The following is a 14,922-nucleotide window of genomic DNA, read 5'->3' as shown; positions in this document are numbered from 1 at the left end:
TATAGACATCAAGCACATAGCAAATTAGGGGATGTGGTTTTGTTTATATGACAACACATGACACGAGCCAGTAAAAACGGAGGGGTTCCCTGGCTAAGAGGGTGATCAGGCCTCCCAGCTGACACGCGGGGACTCCTACTGATTTTGCACAGGCTACAATTTTGTCTGGGGGCTTTTACTTGTGTCAATTTCGGATTGGTTTTCCTTTGTATGACAGCATTGGATTGGTTCCTAGCTCCTTCGCCTTCCAGGTTCCAAGCTGGAGCCCCTTATGTCAGCAGAGGCTGCACTCGGCACACTGCTTCTTTGTCCGAGACAGGCTTGCATATCTATATATGGCTCACAGGGGCGGCACCCGGCATACTACTCGTTTGTTCACAATACACTTACATTACTGCATACGGCCCTGGCTTATACAGCTCTTGCCTTATTTGGGCACGGCTTTGCTTTGATCGGCAATTGGCCCAGCCAATGACTTGAGCAAAGGTTTAGGGTTACGACACAGTCCATACCACCCTCTACATCATTAATGAAGATATTGAACAAAACCAACCCCAGGGCCAGCCCTTGGGGCAATCCGCTTGAAACTGACTGCCAACTAGACATGGAGCCATTGATCACTACCCATTGAGCCCAATGATCTAGCCGTCTTTCTATCCACCTTATAGCCCATTCATCCAGCCCATACTTCCTTAACTTGCTGGCAAGAATACCGTGGGATACCATATCAAAAGCTTTGCCAAAATCAAGGAATAACACAGGCACTGTTTTCCCATCATCCACAGAGCCAGTTATCTCATCACAGAAGGCAATTAGGTTAGTCAGGCATGACTTGCGCTTGGTGAATCCATGCTGACTGTTCCTGATCAGTTTACTCTCCTCTAAGTGCTTCAGAACTTATTCCTTGAGAACCTGCTCCATGATTTTTCCAGGGACTGAGGTGAGGCTGACTGGTCTGTAGTTCCCTGGATCCTCCTTCTTCCCTTTTTTAAAGATGGACTCTTCATTAACCTTTTTCCAGTCATTCGGGACCTCCCCCGATCACCATGAGTTTTCAAAGATAATGGCCAATGGCTGTGCAATCACATCCGCCAACTCCCTTAGCATCCTCAGATGCAGCACATCCAGCCCCATGGACTTGTGCTTATCCAGCTTTCCTAAATAGTCCTGAATCACTTCTTTCTCCACAGAGGGCTGGTCACCTCTTCCCCATGCTTTGCTGCCCAGTGCAGCAGTCTGAAACCTGAGCTTGTTTGTGAAGACAGAGGCAAAAGAAGCCGTGAGTACATTAGCTTTTTCCACATCCTCTCTCACTAGGTTGCCTTCCCCATTCAGTAAGGGGCCCACACTTTCCTTGACTTACTTTGACCTTCTTCTATACCTGGCCCAGCTGTGTGACTCCTCCTGCTGTTATACCTGCTGATGCTGGAAGAACTCAACTAAAGGGGCTGGAACATGGAGTTCCAGGAGTCCAGGGCCCACTTTTAAATATGGTTCAGTTTTCACTGGAAAATGGTAGATGGTAGGGGTCTTGGGAGAGGGGAGGTTTGTCTGTAGGCGAGGAGGGACTGAAAAGGCGGTGGGCAAAAGGCCATGGGGAAAGGAGAGTGGAGGAGAGGAGGCACTCAGTGAAGGATTCAGCAAGAAGCAAAGGGGGCCTCAGCGGTGAGGCGGATCAGAGAGAAGAGAAGGTGCCGTGTGGGTGAGGCCATAGGGAAATAGCAGGAGGGGACATCGGGGGTGGAGCGCAGGCCAGGACACCACACCCCCGGCGTCCCCTCTCTCAAAGGCAGGTCGGGGGCTGCACAGCCTAGGGAGGTTTAGCCTCCCCTGGCCTGTTATACTAGCTGCCTACATGGGTCACTTCCTACCACCTCCCTGCAAATGTCCCAAGGGCTCCGCAAAGCAGCCTGAAGGGTGTCTGCTCACCCCAGAGGAACCCAGAGGGACAAAGGATTCCTGCCTTATGCAAAAGATATATTAATGGGTGGAACAGAACAAAGAGAGGAGAGGAGCCAACATGAGGAATCCCCTGGCTACCACCTGAGCTGGACCAAGGGCTGTACCAGGGGAAAGGATTGTGCCCAGAGGAGGAAGGCGTCTAGTCTGTGAAAGAAACGTATTGAAACATCTCTGGGGGTGAGATCTTATCTGTATCCAGTTTTCTTACTGTACTAGGCTTAGACTTGCGTGTTTTATTTTATTTTGCTTGGTAATTCACTTTGTTCTGTCTGTTACTGCTTGAAACCACTTAAATCCTACCTTCTGTATTTAATAAAATCAATTTTACTTATTAATTAAGCCAGAGTAGGTATTAATACCGGGGCAGGGGAGGGGACAGCTGTGCATATCTCTCTATCAGTGTTACAGAGGGTGAACAATTTGAGTTTACCCTTTATAAGCTTTATACAGGGTAAAACGGATTTATCTGGCTTTAGACCCCATTGGGAGCTGAGCATCTGAGTGTTAAAGACAAGAACACTTCTGTTAGCTGCTTTCAGGGTGGGGCAAGTAACTCAGACTGTGAATTGGAGTCTGGGTTGAAGCAGGCGGGTTTGTCTGGCTCAACAAGACAGGGTGCTAGAGTCCTGAGCTGCCAGGTCAGGAAATCAGGGGCAGAAGTAGTCTTGACACATGAACTGGCAGCTTCCAAAGGGGGTTCTGTGATCTAAGCCTCACAAGAACAAAGAGCAAAAATGGGAAAGGTTCATGAAAGCAAGACACCTCGCTCTGTGGGCACGGGGATATCACAAAGAGCCCTCTCTGCGACGCAAGGGAAGTTCATAGTCTGTTTCACTCCAAAATCAGCTGCGCAAAGCAATAAGTTATTTTTACTCAAAGGTGCTGTAGTAGTTAAATACCACAGTCCGATTCTCAAAAACACTCGATTTCACAACTCTCACCAGTAAGCTCTAGTAGAATGTCAATTCCTACAGCAGTTTTCCTGTATAATGTCTTTCCATTTGAAACATTAGGTTTATCCTCCAGATTTTGTGATGGATTCGATGTAGAAAAATCAGGTACATTTTGCTCACCGAATCACTGTACATATGACAAAGAACTTCAACATTGCTGATTCTTTCTTTTTCTCTTTGGTTACCTGAAAGTGTAGCTTCTGTTTGTAAAACTGACAAGAACCATGGCCTCACAGGGACTAATGGAAAACTACTTTGCCTCAAAATGCTATAATATCTTATGGTAGTCTCAGAGCAGGTCTTCACTCAGCTGGGATAGATGCTCTGAGATCGATCCACCAGCAGTTAATTTAGCGGGTCTAGTAAAAAGAAGATTAAGATAAGTCAACAGGAGATTTTCTCCTTTCGACACCTACGCTCCCTCCCACAGTGTGGACCTCGCAGTAACTTGACCCAAAGTACATCGACTCCAGCTACCTGATTTACGTAGCTGGAGTTGCATAGAGTAAGTTCACTTGCCGTGCTAGTGTAAACACAGTCTTAGAGTCACGAAGCGGGACCCACCGCTGAAGTGCAGCCCGGTCTTTGGTGGTAATTTGGCAGTGGGGGGCTCCTGCTGCGGGTCTTCAGGGCACTTCGGCGGCAGGTCCCGAAACGGAAGGGCCCCCCACCGCCGAACTACCACCGAAGACCTGGCTGCATTTCGGCAGCGGGTCGCTTCAGCGGGAATTTGGCAGCGGTGGATCGTTCCTCCCCGGAGTGGAAGGACCCCCAGCCGTCGAAGACTGGGATCAGAAGCCCCGGGGGTCTGGGACCCGTGAGTGAAGGAACCTGCTCCAGGGGCCCCGAAAAACTCTTGTGGGGGCCCCTGTGGGGTCCAAGGCCTGGGACAAATTGCCTCACTTGACCTCCCTTCTGGGCGGGCCTGCACGGAAAAGCCATGCTTGGTGATGAAGTGATTAGATATTGGTTGGGAGGAGGTTCTCAGACTGTGAACTTCCACAATGCTGAGCTCAACCAAATTGGGACAGGGCAACTTTGATTAACGAGAAGATATGCTTCCCCCCGCTTGTAACACTGATTTCAAGTCAGTGGCCGCAGGTGATCACTTTCCGCAGGTGTATTTACCTACTTTGTCACTAAGCTCTTTGGTTCTGATTCCATAAATGATAGGGTTGAGCATCGGAGGGATGAGGAGATAGAGGTCAGCCAAGATGATGTGAACATGGGGAGCGATGCCTTGACCAAACCGGTATGTGAGATTGGAGAAGAAGCTAGGGGTATAATATGTCAGCATCACACAGATGTGGGTTGTGCAAGTGTTGAGAGCTTTCTGGTGAGCTCTCTTAGAGGTAATTCTGAGGATGGCCCTGATGATCTGACCGTAGGACAGGGCAATGAGCGTCAGGTCAAACCCCATAACTACAAACATTAGCACCAAGCCATATATCCTGGTTACTGTAATGTCCCCACACGCCATCTTGAACAAAGCTGTGTACTCGCATTGCGTGTGGGGGATAATGTGGTTGGCACAGAATGGCTGCCTGCTCAGGAACAGGGTTAGGGGCAGAATGAAGAGAACAGCTCTTATCAAACATATAAGCCCGAGCTTAGCTATTTGTGCATTGGTGAGGATGGTAGCATATCTCAGAGGGTTACATATGGCAACATAGCGATCGAAGGCCATTGTCACGAGGGTGGCTGAGTGCATAACAGAAACCATGTGAAGGAAGAACATCTGGGTGAGGCAGCCAGCCATAGTAATGCCTTTCAAATTGAACCAAAATATGCCTAGTGCCTTTGGCACGACGAAGGTAGGTGTGGCGATGTCTGTGAGCGCCAGCATGCAGAGCAGCAGGTACATTGGCTTATGCAGGGTCTGGTCCTTAGCTACAACAGACAGAAGTGTGAAATTTCCCAACAGGCTGATAATGTAGAATGTAGAGAAAGGGATGGAAATCCAGATGTGAAAAGCTTCCAGGCCGGGGATTCCCATTAGGATGAACGTTGAAGGGTCAGAGGGGGTGAAGTTGAAAGCTGACATAAGGTGTCTGATGCTTCAATATGACTCAGAAATGCTCAAGGTGCCTGTAAAGGGAGAGATGCACAACAAGGGGGTTACACGCTTTATATCAAATAGTACGGTAAATATTTTCTAGCTATTAACATTCTAGGAGTCTTCTTGAGTGGGGAGTGAAGAGCCACCAACAATGTCACTTCCTGCTTTATATAACTTTAGCATCTGGCGGGAACTCTTTGTTTCAAAACTTAGTTTCAAGACTAGTTTGTGGGAAAATTACAGAAGGAGTCCAGAGTTCTTCGGCCTGCTCACATACAGAAAAAGAATGGGGAGGAAGTGAGGTAGCAGAGACCTCATGGTGCAGCCTGCAGTGAATGGCGAGCTGCCCTCTGAACGGGAGGGTACCACATTTTAACATTCAAAAACTAGGATGCTCAACAGAGAGGGAGGGTAGCCCCACCCTGCCACCATTCAATCCCTCCAACTGCCCCCCACAGAAACCCCAACCCATTCAACTCCACCGCTCCCTGTCCCCTGATTGCCCCCTCCCAGAACCCCTGCCCCTAACATCCCCTTGGGACCCCACCCCCTATCTAACCCTCCCTTCTCCTTGTCCCCAACTGTCCCCTTCTGAGACACCCCCTCAACTTCCCCGCTAGGACCCAACCCCTTACCTGTCCCCTGACAAACTCCTGGGACTCCCATGCCTATCCAACCTCTGCCTGTCCCCTGACTGCCCCCTCGAGCCTCCGCCTCATCCAACACCCCATGCTCCCTGATCAACCCATCTTGGGACCCCTGTCTCTAACTGCCCCCCAGCACCACACCCCCTAAGAGCCGCAGCTCCTTGTCCCTTGATTGTCCCCTCCTGGGACCTCTGCCTCTAACTGGCCCTTGGGACTCCACCCGCTATCTAAACCTCCCCTCTTCTTGTCCCTGACTGCCCCTCCTGAAACCTCCCCCAACTTCCCCCCAGGACCCCACCCCATACCTGTCCCCTGACAAACCCCCCAAATCCCTTACCGTGCCACTCAGACCAGCGTGTCTGGCGCTGCGCGGAGCCAGACACGCTGCTGCATACATGCTGCCATGCTCCCCTGTGGAGCCACAGCCCTCCCCCTCTCCCCAGCACCCGCCTTCCAAATTTGAACACCTCAAAATTCAGGAGTGCTCAAGCTCAGTTTGGGCAGCTGGTACTTCATTTCTCTTGGCAGCTGTTATTCATCTCCAAATCAAATGTACTGATCACTGACTTGCCGTAGAAAAAGTAGATAAACTGGAGCAAAAATGCTCTCAAGTGTACTAGGAATGAATTGCTATTTTCAAACAAGCCATTGCCATTTGTTTGTTGTTTGTTGTTGTGTTTGTGTTTGTTTTGTTTAAAAGGAAGACAGTGATTCGCATGGCAAATCTCTATAGAAGAAAGAGTGGAACAAAAGTATAAAAATGGCACTCAACTTTTCCTCATTCTGGGACAGTCCTGTAAATAGTGATCAGATATCCTCCAGTCAACACAAGCTGAAAATTGTTCCACTTTACTCGCTCTGTAACGTTTGAATCATTCCTGTCTGTGTCCTGTCACATCAAAATTCCTGGCTGATGACCTCCCTGGAGTATCAGTGACACAGGTCAGGGCAAGCGGGCAGGGGTGCGGGAAGCTCGGTGAGGTGGCAAGAAGTTGTGGGGTGAAAGCCCAGGGCTGCGGCAGCAGGAGTGCGTAGGAGTCAGGGTTAGATGGGGGCAGCCAATTTTTTTGCTTGGGTGCAAAATTCTAGAGCCAGCCCTGTGACATCCCTTGTAAAATCATAGCATCCATTATGTATAGGCTGTTGACAGATTCTCAGGGAGCTCATTGGTGAGATACATGTCGATCGTCTGTCTCTCTTTTTCTCTCCTGCTCTTTGGGAAATAATTCTGCTGCTTTGTATAGGTCTGTGTCTCTGGATTGTAGCAGTTTTGAAACAGCTCCAATTTATCATGTCCAGAATCTTTTTTTGCAGCACAATGAGAAAAACAAAACTAAAGTTTTCCATTTATCTCTATAATGCTGAAGGTTCACAAAATTTAGTAGCATTTTAGCTCAGGAGAATTACTTCTGTGGGTGCCTTCATTGTGTCTAAACACTGAATCTGAGAGGAAGGAGTGATTCACACTAGTTGTTGATCAACTGTTTAGTCAGTTCCTTGACCAAGCTTTCATTTGTTCTGAAATGGGTCCAAGAGGCCCACTAAAGAATGTCAGGTTTACTGCTCTAACTCCATAATAAAACAGAAAAGGAAATAGCCTTTATACGATACCAGTCTCTAGGAAGCCATCTTCTGCAGTGATGTTACATTCACCTTATGAAGAAAGAATGTGTCTCCAAAGTTATACATTTCAGATCTTAACATTTATGTGACGATTTGACAAGTTACATATTTCTTTAAACGTCACTAAAACCCAACCCAACAGTTGTCCAGGTTCCCTAAAGTATGTGGGGAGCTGTAGCCCATAAGGCCAACTTGCCAGCTTGCTGTATTGCAGAATGTGTGGGGTTTTTTCCCACTGGTTTGATTGATTATATTATTTTCTTGGGGTTTGTTTATGCTGAATGCCTGTACATGTTATTCATAATAGTAATTCATAAGGAACCTACTGGTATGTATCTTATATTATTAACTAGATCAAGTTAGTAGAAATGCTTGTAATCTTTGGCATAGATAAATGGCCTACCGCTTACCCCTCTTGACTTTGGGGAGCTGAATAGGGAATGGAACAAATAACTGAATATGTTTACCCTAGTTCTGGAACAGACTCGTAACTGCAGGGTACACCACAGAACATGGAACTCATAAGTTCAGCCAAGGGTTAAGGTTTCAGAGATGAGATAATTGATATTAACATGACATGTTAACCTCTAGATTTGGACATGGTAGGTTGGCCCCTGATTAAGGCATTACAAGGACCCTCTGAGAAGGCAAACAACCATGAAGGATGGTGACTCTTTCTAATCTTCTATGAAGCTATCAGCTCACATTTGCAATGAGACGTGGCAGGTGTTTCAAAGAAAAATGGTGAATAACCCAAAAGGAACTCAAAATATATGTAGTGTGAAAACAACAATAACATTATTACATTATTTATTTCTATTTCCATTCAAAGACTGTAGTCTATGCCCATATTTTGAGTTGAATTTGTTTGTTATTGTTAGTATCTAAAAGGCAATATTTCATTGTTGCGGTCTTTGTTGGAAGTAGAGTGCTTCTGCTGCTGGTCACACATGTCAGCAGTGACCAATGCAATCATTTATTTCACTGGTCCTAAAAGATTTTGTGTTTTTCAATGTCCTCCCTAACATGAAGAATCATAGAATATCAGGGTTGGAAGGGACCTCAGGGGGTCATCTTGTCCAACTCCCTGATCAAAGCAGGACCAGTTCCCACTAAATCATCCCAGCCAGGGTTTTGTCAAGCCTGATCGTAAAAATCTGCAAGGAAGGAGATTCCAACACCTCCTTAACTAACCCAATCCAATGCTTCACCACTCTTCTAGTGAAAAAGTTTTTACTAATATCCAATTTAAACCTCCCCCAAAGCAATTTGAGATCATTGCTCCTTGTTCTGCCAGCTGGTACCACTGAGAACAGCCGAGCTCCATCTTCTTTGGAACTCCCTTTCAGGTAGTTGAAAGCAGCTATCAAATCCCCCATCATTCTTCTCTTCTGGAGACTAAACAATTCCATTTCCCTCAGCATCTCTTCATAAGTCATACTCCAGCTCCCTAATCATTTTTGTAGCCCTTCACTGGACTCTTTCCAAGTTTTCCACATCTTTCTTGTAGTGTGGGGCCCAAAATTGGACACAGTACTCCAGATGAGGCCTCACCAATGTCAAATATAGGGAATAATCACGTCACTCAATCTGCTGGCAATGCCCCTACTCATACAACCCAAAATGTAGTTAGCCTTCTTGGCAACAAGGGCACACTTTTGACTCATATTCAGCTCTCATCCACTGTAACCCCTAGCTCCTTTTCTGCAGAACTGCTGCCTAGTCTTTTGTTTCCTAGTCTGTAACAGTACATGGACTCTGCACTTATCCTTGTTGAACCTCATCAGATTTCTTTTGACCTAATTCTCTAATTTGTTTAGGTCCCTCTGTATCCTCTCCCTACTCTCCAATGTATCTATGGCTCCTACCAGTTTAGTGTCATTTGCAAACTTGCTGAGGGTGCAGTCCACACCATCCTCTACATCATTAATGAAGATATTGAACAAAACCGACCCCTGGGCCAGCACTTGGGGCACCCTGCTTGAAATCAACTGCCAACTAGACATGGAGCTATTGATAATTAATTACCTGTTGAGCCCAACGATCTAGCCAGTTTTCTGTCCACCTTATAGCCCATTCATCCAGCCCATTCTTCCTTATCTTGCTGGCAAGAATACTGTGGGAGACCATATCAAAAGCTTTGTTAAATTCAAGGAATGACACAGCCATTGTTTTCTCCTTATCCACAGAGCCAGTTATCTCCTCATAGAATGTAATTAGGTTAGTCAGGCATGACTTGCTCTTGCTGAATCCATGTTGATTGTTCCTGATCACTTTCCTCTCCTCTAAGTGCTTCAGAATTGATTCCCTGAGGACCTGCTCCATCATTTTTCCAGGGACTGAGTTGAAGCTGAGTGGCCTGTGGTTCCCTAAATCCTATTTCTTCCCTTTTTTAAAGATGGGCACTACATAAGTTTTTTCCAATCATCCGGGACCTCCATCAATTACCATGACTTTTCAAAGATAATGGCCAATGGCTCTGCAATCACATCCGCCAACTCTCTTAGCATCCTTGGATGCAGCACATCCTGCCCCATGGACATATGTTCATCCAGCTCTTTTAAAAAGTCCCGAATCACTTCTTTCTCCACAGAGGGTTGATCGCCTCCACCCCATGCTTTGCTGCCCAGTGCAGCAGTCTTGGACCTCACCTTGTTTGTGAAGACAGAGGGAAAAAAAAGCTTGAGTACATTATCTTTTTCTACATCCTCTCTCACTAGGTTGCCTACTTCATTCAGTAAGGGGCCCACACTTGCCTTGACTTTCTTTTTCTATACCTGGCCCAGCTGTGTGACTCCTCCTGCTGTTATGCCAGCTGCTGCTGCTGGAATAACTTAGCTAAAGGGGCTGGAACATGGAGTGGCAGGAGTCCAGGGCCCACTTTTAAATGTGGTTCAGTTTTCACTGGAAAATGGTAGGTGGTAGGGGTCTTGGGAGAGGGGAGGCTGGTCTGTAGGAGAGGAGGGACTGAACAGGTGGTGGGCAAAGAGCCATGGGGAAAGGAGAGTGGAGGAGAGAAGGACTCAGTGAAGGATTCAGCGAGAAGCAAAGGGGCCTCAGCGGAAAGGCGGAGCAGGGACAAGAGAAGGTGCCGTGTGGGTGGGGCCATGGGGAAATAGCAGGAGGGGACATCGGGGGTGGAGCGCAGGCCAGGACACCACACCCCCGGCGTCCTCTCTCTCAAAGGCAGGTTGGGGGCTGCACAGCCTAGGGAGGTTTAGCCTCCCCTGGCCTGTTATACTTGCTGCCTACATGGGGTCACTTCCTACCAGCTCCCTGCAAATGCCCAAGGGCTCCGCAAAGCAGCCTGAAGGGTGTCTCTCCACCCCAGAGGACCCAGAGGGACAAGGGATTCCTGCCTTATGCAAAAGATATATTAATGGTGGACAGAACAAAGAGAGAGAGAAGCCAACATGTAGGAATCCCCTGGCTACCACCTGAGCTGGACCAAGGGCTGTAACCAGGGAAAGGATTTGTGCCCAGACTCCGAGGAAGGCGTCTAGTCTGTTGAAAGAAACGTATTGAAACATCTCTGGGGTGAGTCTTTATCTGTATCCAGTTTATTGACTGTATTAGACATAGACTCGTCGTGTTTATTTTATTTTACTTGCTAATTCACTTGTTCTGTCTGTTACTGCTTTGAAACCACTTAAATCCTACTTTCTGTATTTAATAAATCACTTTTTACTTATTAATTAAACCAGAGTACGTGTATTAATACGGGGGGAGAGGGGGGGTGCAAGCAGTCTGTGCATAACTTCTCATCGTGTTATAGGGAGGGCGAACAATTTGAGTTACCTATTAAGCTTTATATAGCTTAAAACATATACTGGGTTATAACGGATTTATTTGGACACTTCTGTAGCTGCCCCCTTGCTGATCGCAGAAGTTGTGAATTTAGGCAGGACGCTGTCTTTGTTATAGAGGGCGAACAATGAGTTTACCTATTTAATAAGAGTGTTAAAACAATTTATCTGTAGACCTCATTGGCTTTGGCAGAGTTTTAAAGCAGAAACACTGCGCCTTTTCAGGCTAGCTAGCAGCGTGACAAGTAATTCAGATATGTGAAATTGGACGCTCTGTGTTGGAGCAGGGCGAACAGATTTGTCTGGCTCATTTAAGACAGGGTGCTGGAGTCCTCATTGGGAGTTGGGCTTGGTTTTAAAACAGGATACAGCAGGGCAGGCAAGTGCAGTTCTTGCGGCAAGTAATTAGCATGGTGAATTTGACCCTAGACGCTGATCTTGTGAGCCAGACACACCGTCTGCATATCAGCAGACGGTGTATCTGGCTCAACAGAAAGATGTCCTGAGTCACAAACTGTTCACGAGAGAAGTCAGGGCAAAGAAACCCTGGATCATCAATTGTGGCAGCTTCCAAGGGGGTCATCTGATCAAAGAGCCCTCACAATGAGACATGACAAAAAATGGGAAAGGTTCATAAAACACAGAACCGCTGCTTTGTGGGCACAGGGATATCACAATCAGCCTCTCTGGGATGGTAAGGAAGTTAAATTTTATTCAAAGGTGCTGTAGTAGTTTAAATTACCGGCAGTCCAGTTTTCTCAAAAACACACAGTTTCACAAGCTTTCAGCAGCAAGCTTCTAGTAGAATGTCCTCCATTCCCACAGCAGTTTTACTGTATAGGAAACTTTCCAGTTGAAACTTTAGAGTATGTCCTCCAGGTTTGGATGGATTTCAAAATAGAATAATCAAGCTACATTTGCCCCTCACCGAATCACTGTACATATGATAAAGAACTTCAGCACGGCTGATTTTTTCTTTTCTCTTTGGTTCTTTGAAAGTGTAGGCTTCTATTTCTAACAACTGACAAAGAACCCATGGGCTACACAGTGAGAATAATGTAAAACTAACATTGCCTCAGAATGCTACAGTATCTTATGATAGTCTCAGGCTGGTCTACGCTACGGCTTAGGATCGATGCTCTGATATCGATCCATCGGCAGTGGATTTAGCGGAGTCTAGTAAGAGAAGAGTAGAGTAAGTCAATGGCAGGTTTTATCCTGTTCAACTCTCCTTAGCCCCCTCCCACAGTGTAGAGCCAGCATTAAGTTGACCTAGGTACATTCACACTGCACAGCTACCGTATTCACGTAGTATGGAGTTGTGTAGAGTTAGGTTCACTTACCTGTCGCTAGTGTAACTAGCCTTAGAGTGGAAGGCTGATAGTTACAGGGTGTGTGGGGATTGGAGGACTGATGGATGACATTAAAGAGTGTCAAATTGATGGTCAGGGAGAGGTACTCACCATTGGAAAGAGCCTGTGCTTAGTGATGGAGTGATAAGCCTATTGTGTGGAGGAACTTTCATACTGTGAACTCCAACAATACTGAGCTCAACAATTGGGACAGTGCACCCTTGATTAACGAGTAGATATGCTTTCCCCCTCTTGTACACAGGTTTCAAGTCGTTGCCCAGCCATCACCCTTCTGCAGCAGATGTATTTGGCTACTTTGTCACGAAGCTCTTTTGGTTCTGATTCATAAATGATGGGTTGAGCATGGGAGGGATGAGGAGATAGAGGTTCGGCCCAAGATGATGTGAAACATGGAGCGACACCTTTGACAAATCGGCTTATGTGAGATTGGAGAAGATGTAGCGGGTGTAATATTGTCAGCATCACACAGATGTGGGTTGTGCAAGTGTTGAGGGCTTTCTGGTGGGCATTCTTAGAGGACATTCTGAGGACAGCCCTGATGATCAGACCGTAGGACAGGGCAATGAGCATCAGGTCAAACCCATTGATTACGATCATTAGCACCAAGCCAAATATCCTGGTTACTGTAATGTCCCCACATGCCATCTTGAACAAAGCTATGTACTCACATTGCGTATGAGGGATAATGCGGTTGGCACAGAATGGCTGCTGACTCATAAGCAGGGGAAGGGGAAGAATGAAGAGAACAGCTCTTAACAAACCTACAAGCCCAAACTTAGCTATTTGTGCATTGGTGAGGATGGTGGCATATCTCAGAGGAATACATATGGCAACGTAACGATCGAAGGCCATTGTCACGAGGGTGGCTGAGTGTATAACAGAAACCATGTGAAGGAAGAACATCTGACTGAGACAGCCAGCCATAGTAATGCCTTTCAAATTGAACCAAAATATGCCTAGTGCCTTTGGCACGACAAAGGTAGGTGTGGCGATGTCTGTGAGTGCCAGCATGCAGAGCAGCAGGTACATTGGCTTGTGCAGGGTCTGCTCCTTACCTACAACACACAGAAGCGTGAAATTTCCCAACAGGCTGATAATGTAGAACGTAGAGAAAGGGATGGAAATCCAGATATAGACAGCCTCCAGGCCGGGGATTCCCATTAGGATGAACGTTGAAGGGTCAGAGGGGGTGAAGTTGAAAGCTCCCATGAGGTGGTTGATGCGTCAATATGACTTAGAAATGCTCAAGGTGCCTGTAAAGAGAGAGAAGCACAGTGAGGGAGTTACATGCTTTATAACAATCAGTACAGTAAATATTTTCTAGCTATTAACATTCTAGGAGTCTTCTTGAGTGGAGAGTCAAGAGCCACCAACAATGTCATTTCCTGCTTTATATAACCTTAGCATCTAGCGGGAACCCTTTGATTCAAAACTTAGTTTCAAGACTAGTTTGTGGGAAAATTACAGATGGAGTCCAGAGTTCTTCAGCCTGCTCACATACAGGAAAAGAATGGGGAGGAAGTGAGGTAGCAGAGACCTCATGGTGCAGCCTGCAGTGAATGGCGGGCTGCACTGTGAAGGGGAGGGTACCACATTTTAACATTCAAAAACTAGGACGCTCAACAGAGAGGGAGGGTAGCCCCACCCTGCCACCATTCACTCCCTCCAACTGCCCCCCATAGAACCTCCAACCCATTCAACTCCCCTGCTCCCTGTCCCCTGATTGCCCCCTCTCAGGTCCCCTGCCCCTTACTTCCCCTTGGGACCCCACCCCCTATCTAAGCCTCCCTTCTCCTTGTCCCTAACTGCCCCCTTCTGAGACACCCCCCCAACTTCCCTGCTAGGACCCAAACCCCTACCTGTCCCCTGACAAATCCCTGGGACTTCCATGTCTATCCAACCACTGCCTGTCCCCTGACTGCCCCCCCGAGCCTCCGCCTCATCCAACCCCCCATGCTCCCTGATCACCCCATCTCGGGACCCCTGCCCCTAACTGCCCTCCAGCACCCTACCTCCCACCTAAGTGCCGCTGGTCCTTGTCCCCTGATAGCCCAATCCCGGGACTCCTGCCCCTAGCTGTCCCCCAGAACCCCACTCCCTATCTGAGCGCCACAGCTCCTTGTCCCCTGATTGCCCCCTCCCGGCCCCAGGACCCCACTGCCTATCTAAGCGCCGCAGCTCCTTGTCCTCTGATTGTCCCCTCCCAGGACCTCTGCCTCTAACTGCCCCTTGGAACTCCACCCCCTATCTAAACCTCCCTTCTCCTTGTCCCTGACTGCCCCTCCTGAAACCTCTCCCAACTTCCCCCATAGAACCCCACCTCCTACCTGTCCCCTGACAAACCCTGGGACTCTTTTGCCTATCCAACCACAGCCTGTCCCCTGCCTGCCCCCCGAACCTCTGACCCATCTGCCCCCCCTCAACCCTACACCCCATCCAACCCCCCCTGCTCCCTGTCCCTTGACTGCCCCCCCTGGAACCGCCTACCCTTCTCTAACC

General features: G+C 47.6%; 1 protein-coding gene and 1 pseudogene across 1 annotated transcript; both read right to left on the bottom strand.

Moving 5' to 3' along the window:
* Positions 1-4,020: 4,020 nt before the first annotated feature.
* Positions 4,021-4,959, bottom strand: LOC116836877 (olfactory receptor 52E2-like). The gene has a single exon (XM_032800850.1). It carries the CDS (start codon positions 4,957-4,959, stop codon positions 4,021-4,023), a length of 939 nt encoding a protein of 312 aa, XP_032656741.1.
* A 7,668-nt stretch (positions 4,960-12,627) lies between these two features.
* Positions 12,628-13,632, bottom strand: LOC142047108 (olfactory receptor 52P1-like; annotated as a pseudogene).
* Positions 13,633-14,922: the final 1,290 nt, after the last annotated feature.

The sequence above is a fragment of the Chelonoidis abingdonii genome, chromosome 1, assembly GCF_003597395.2.
Source record: "Chelonoidis abingdonii isolate Lonesome George chromosome 1, CheloAbing_2.0, whole genome shotgun sequence".
NCBI classification, from domain to species: Eukaryota; Metazoa; Chordata; order Testudines; family Testudinidae; genus Chelonoidis; species Chelonoidis abingdonii.
Note: the sequence above shows the minus strand (reverse complement) of the source record. Positions and strands in the feature narration are given on the sequence as shown.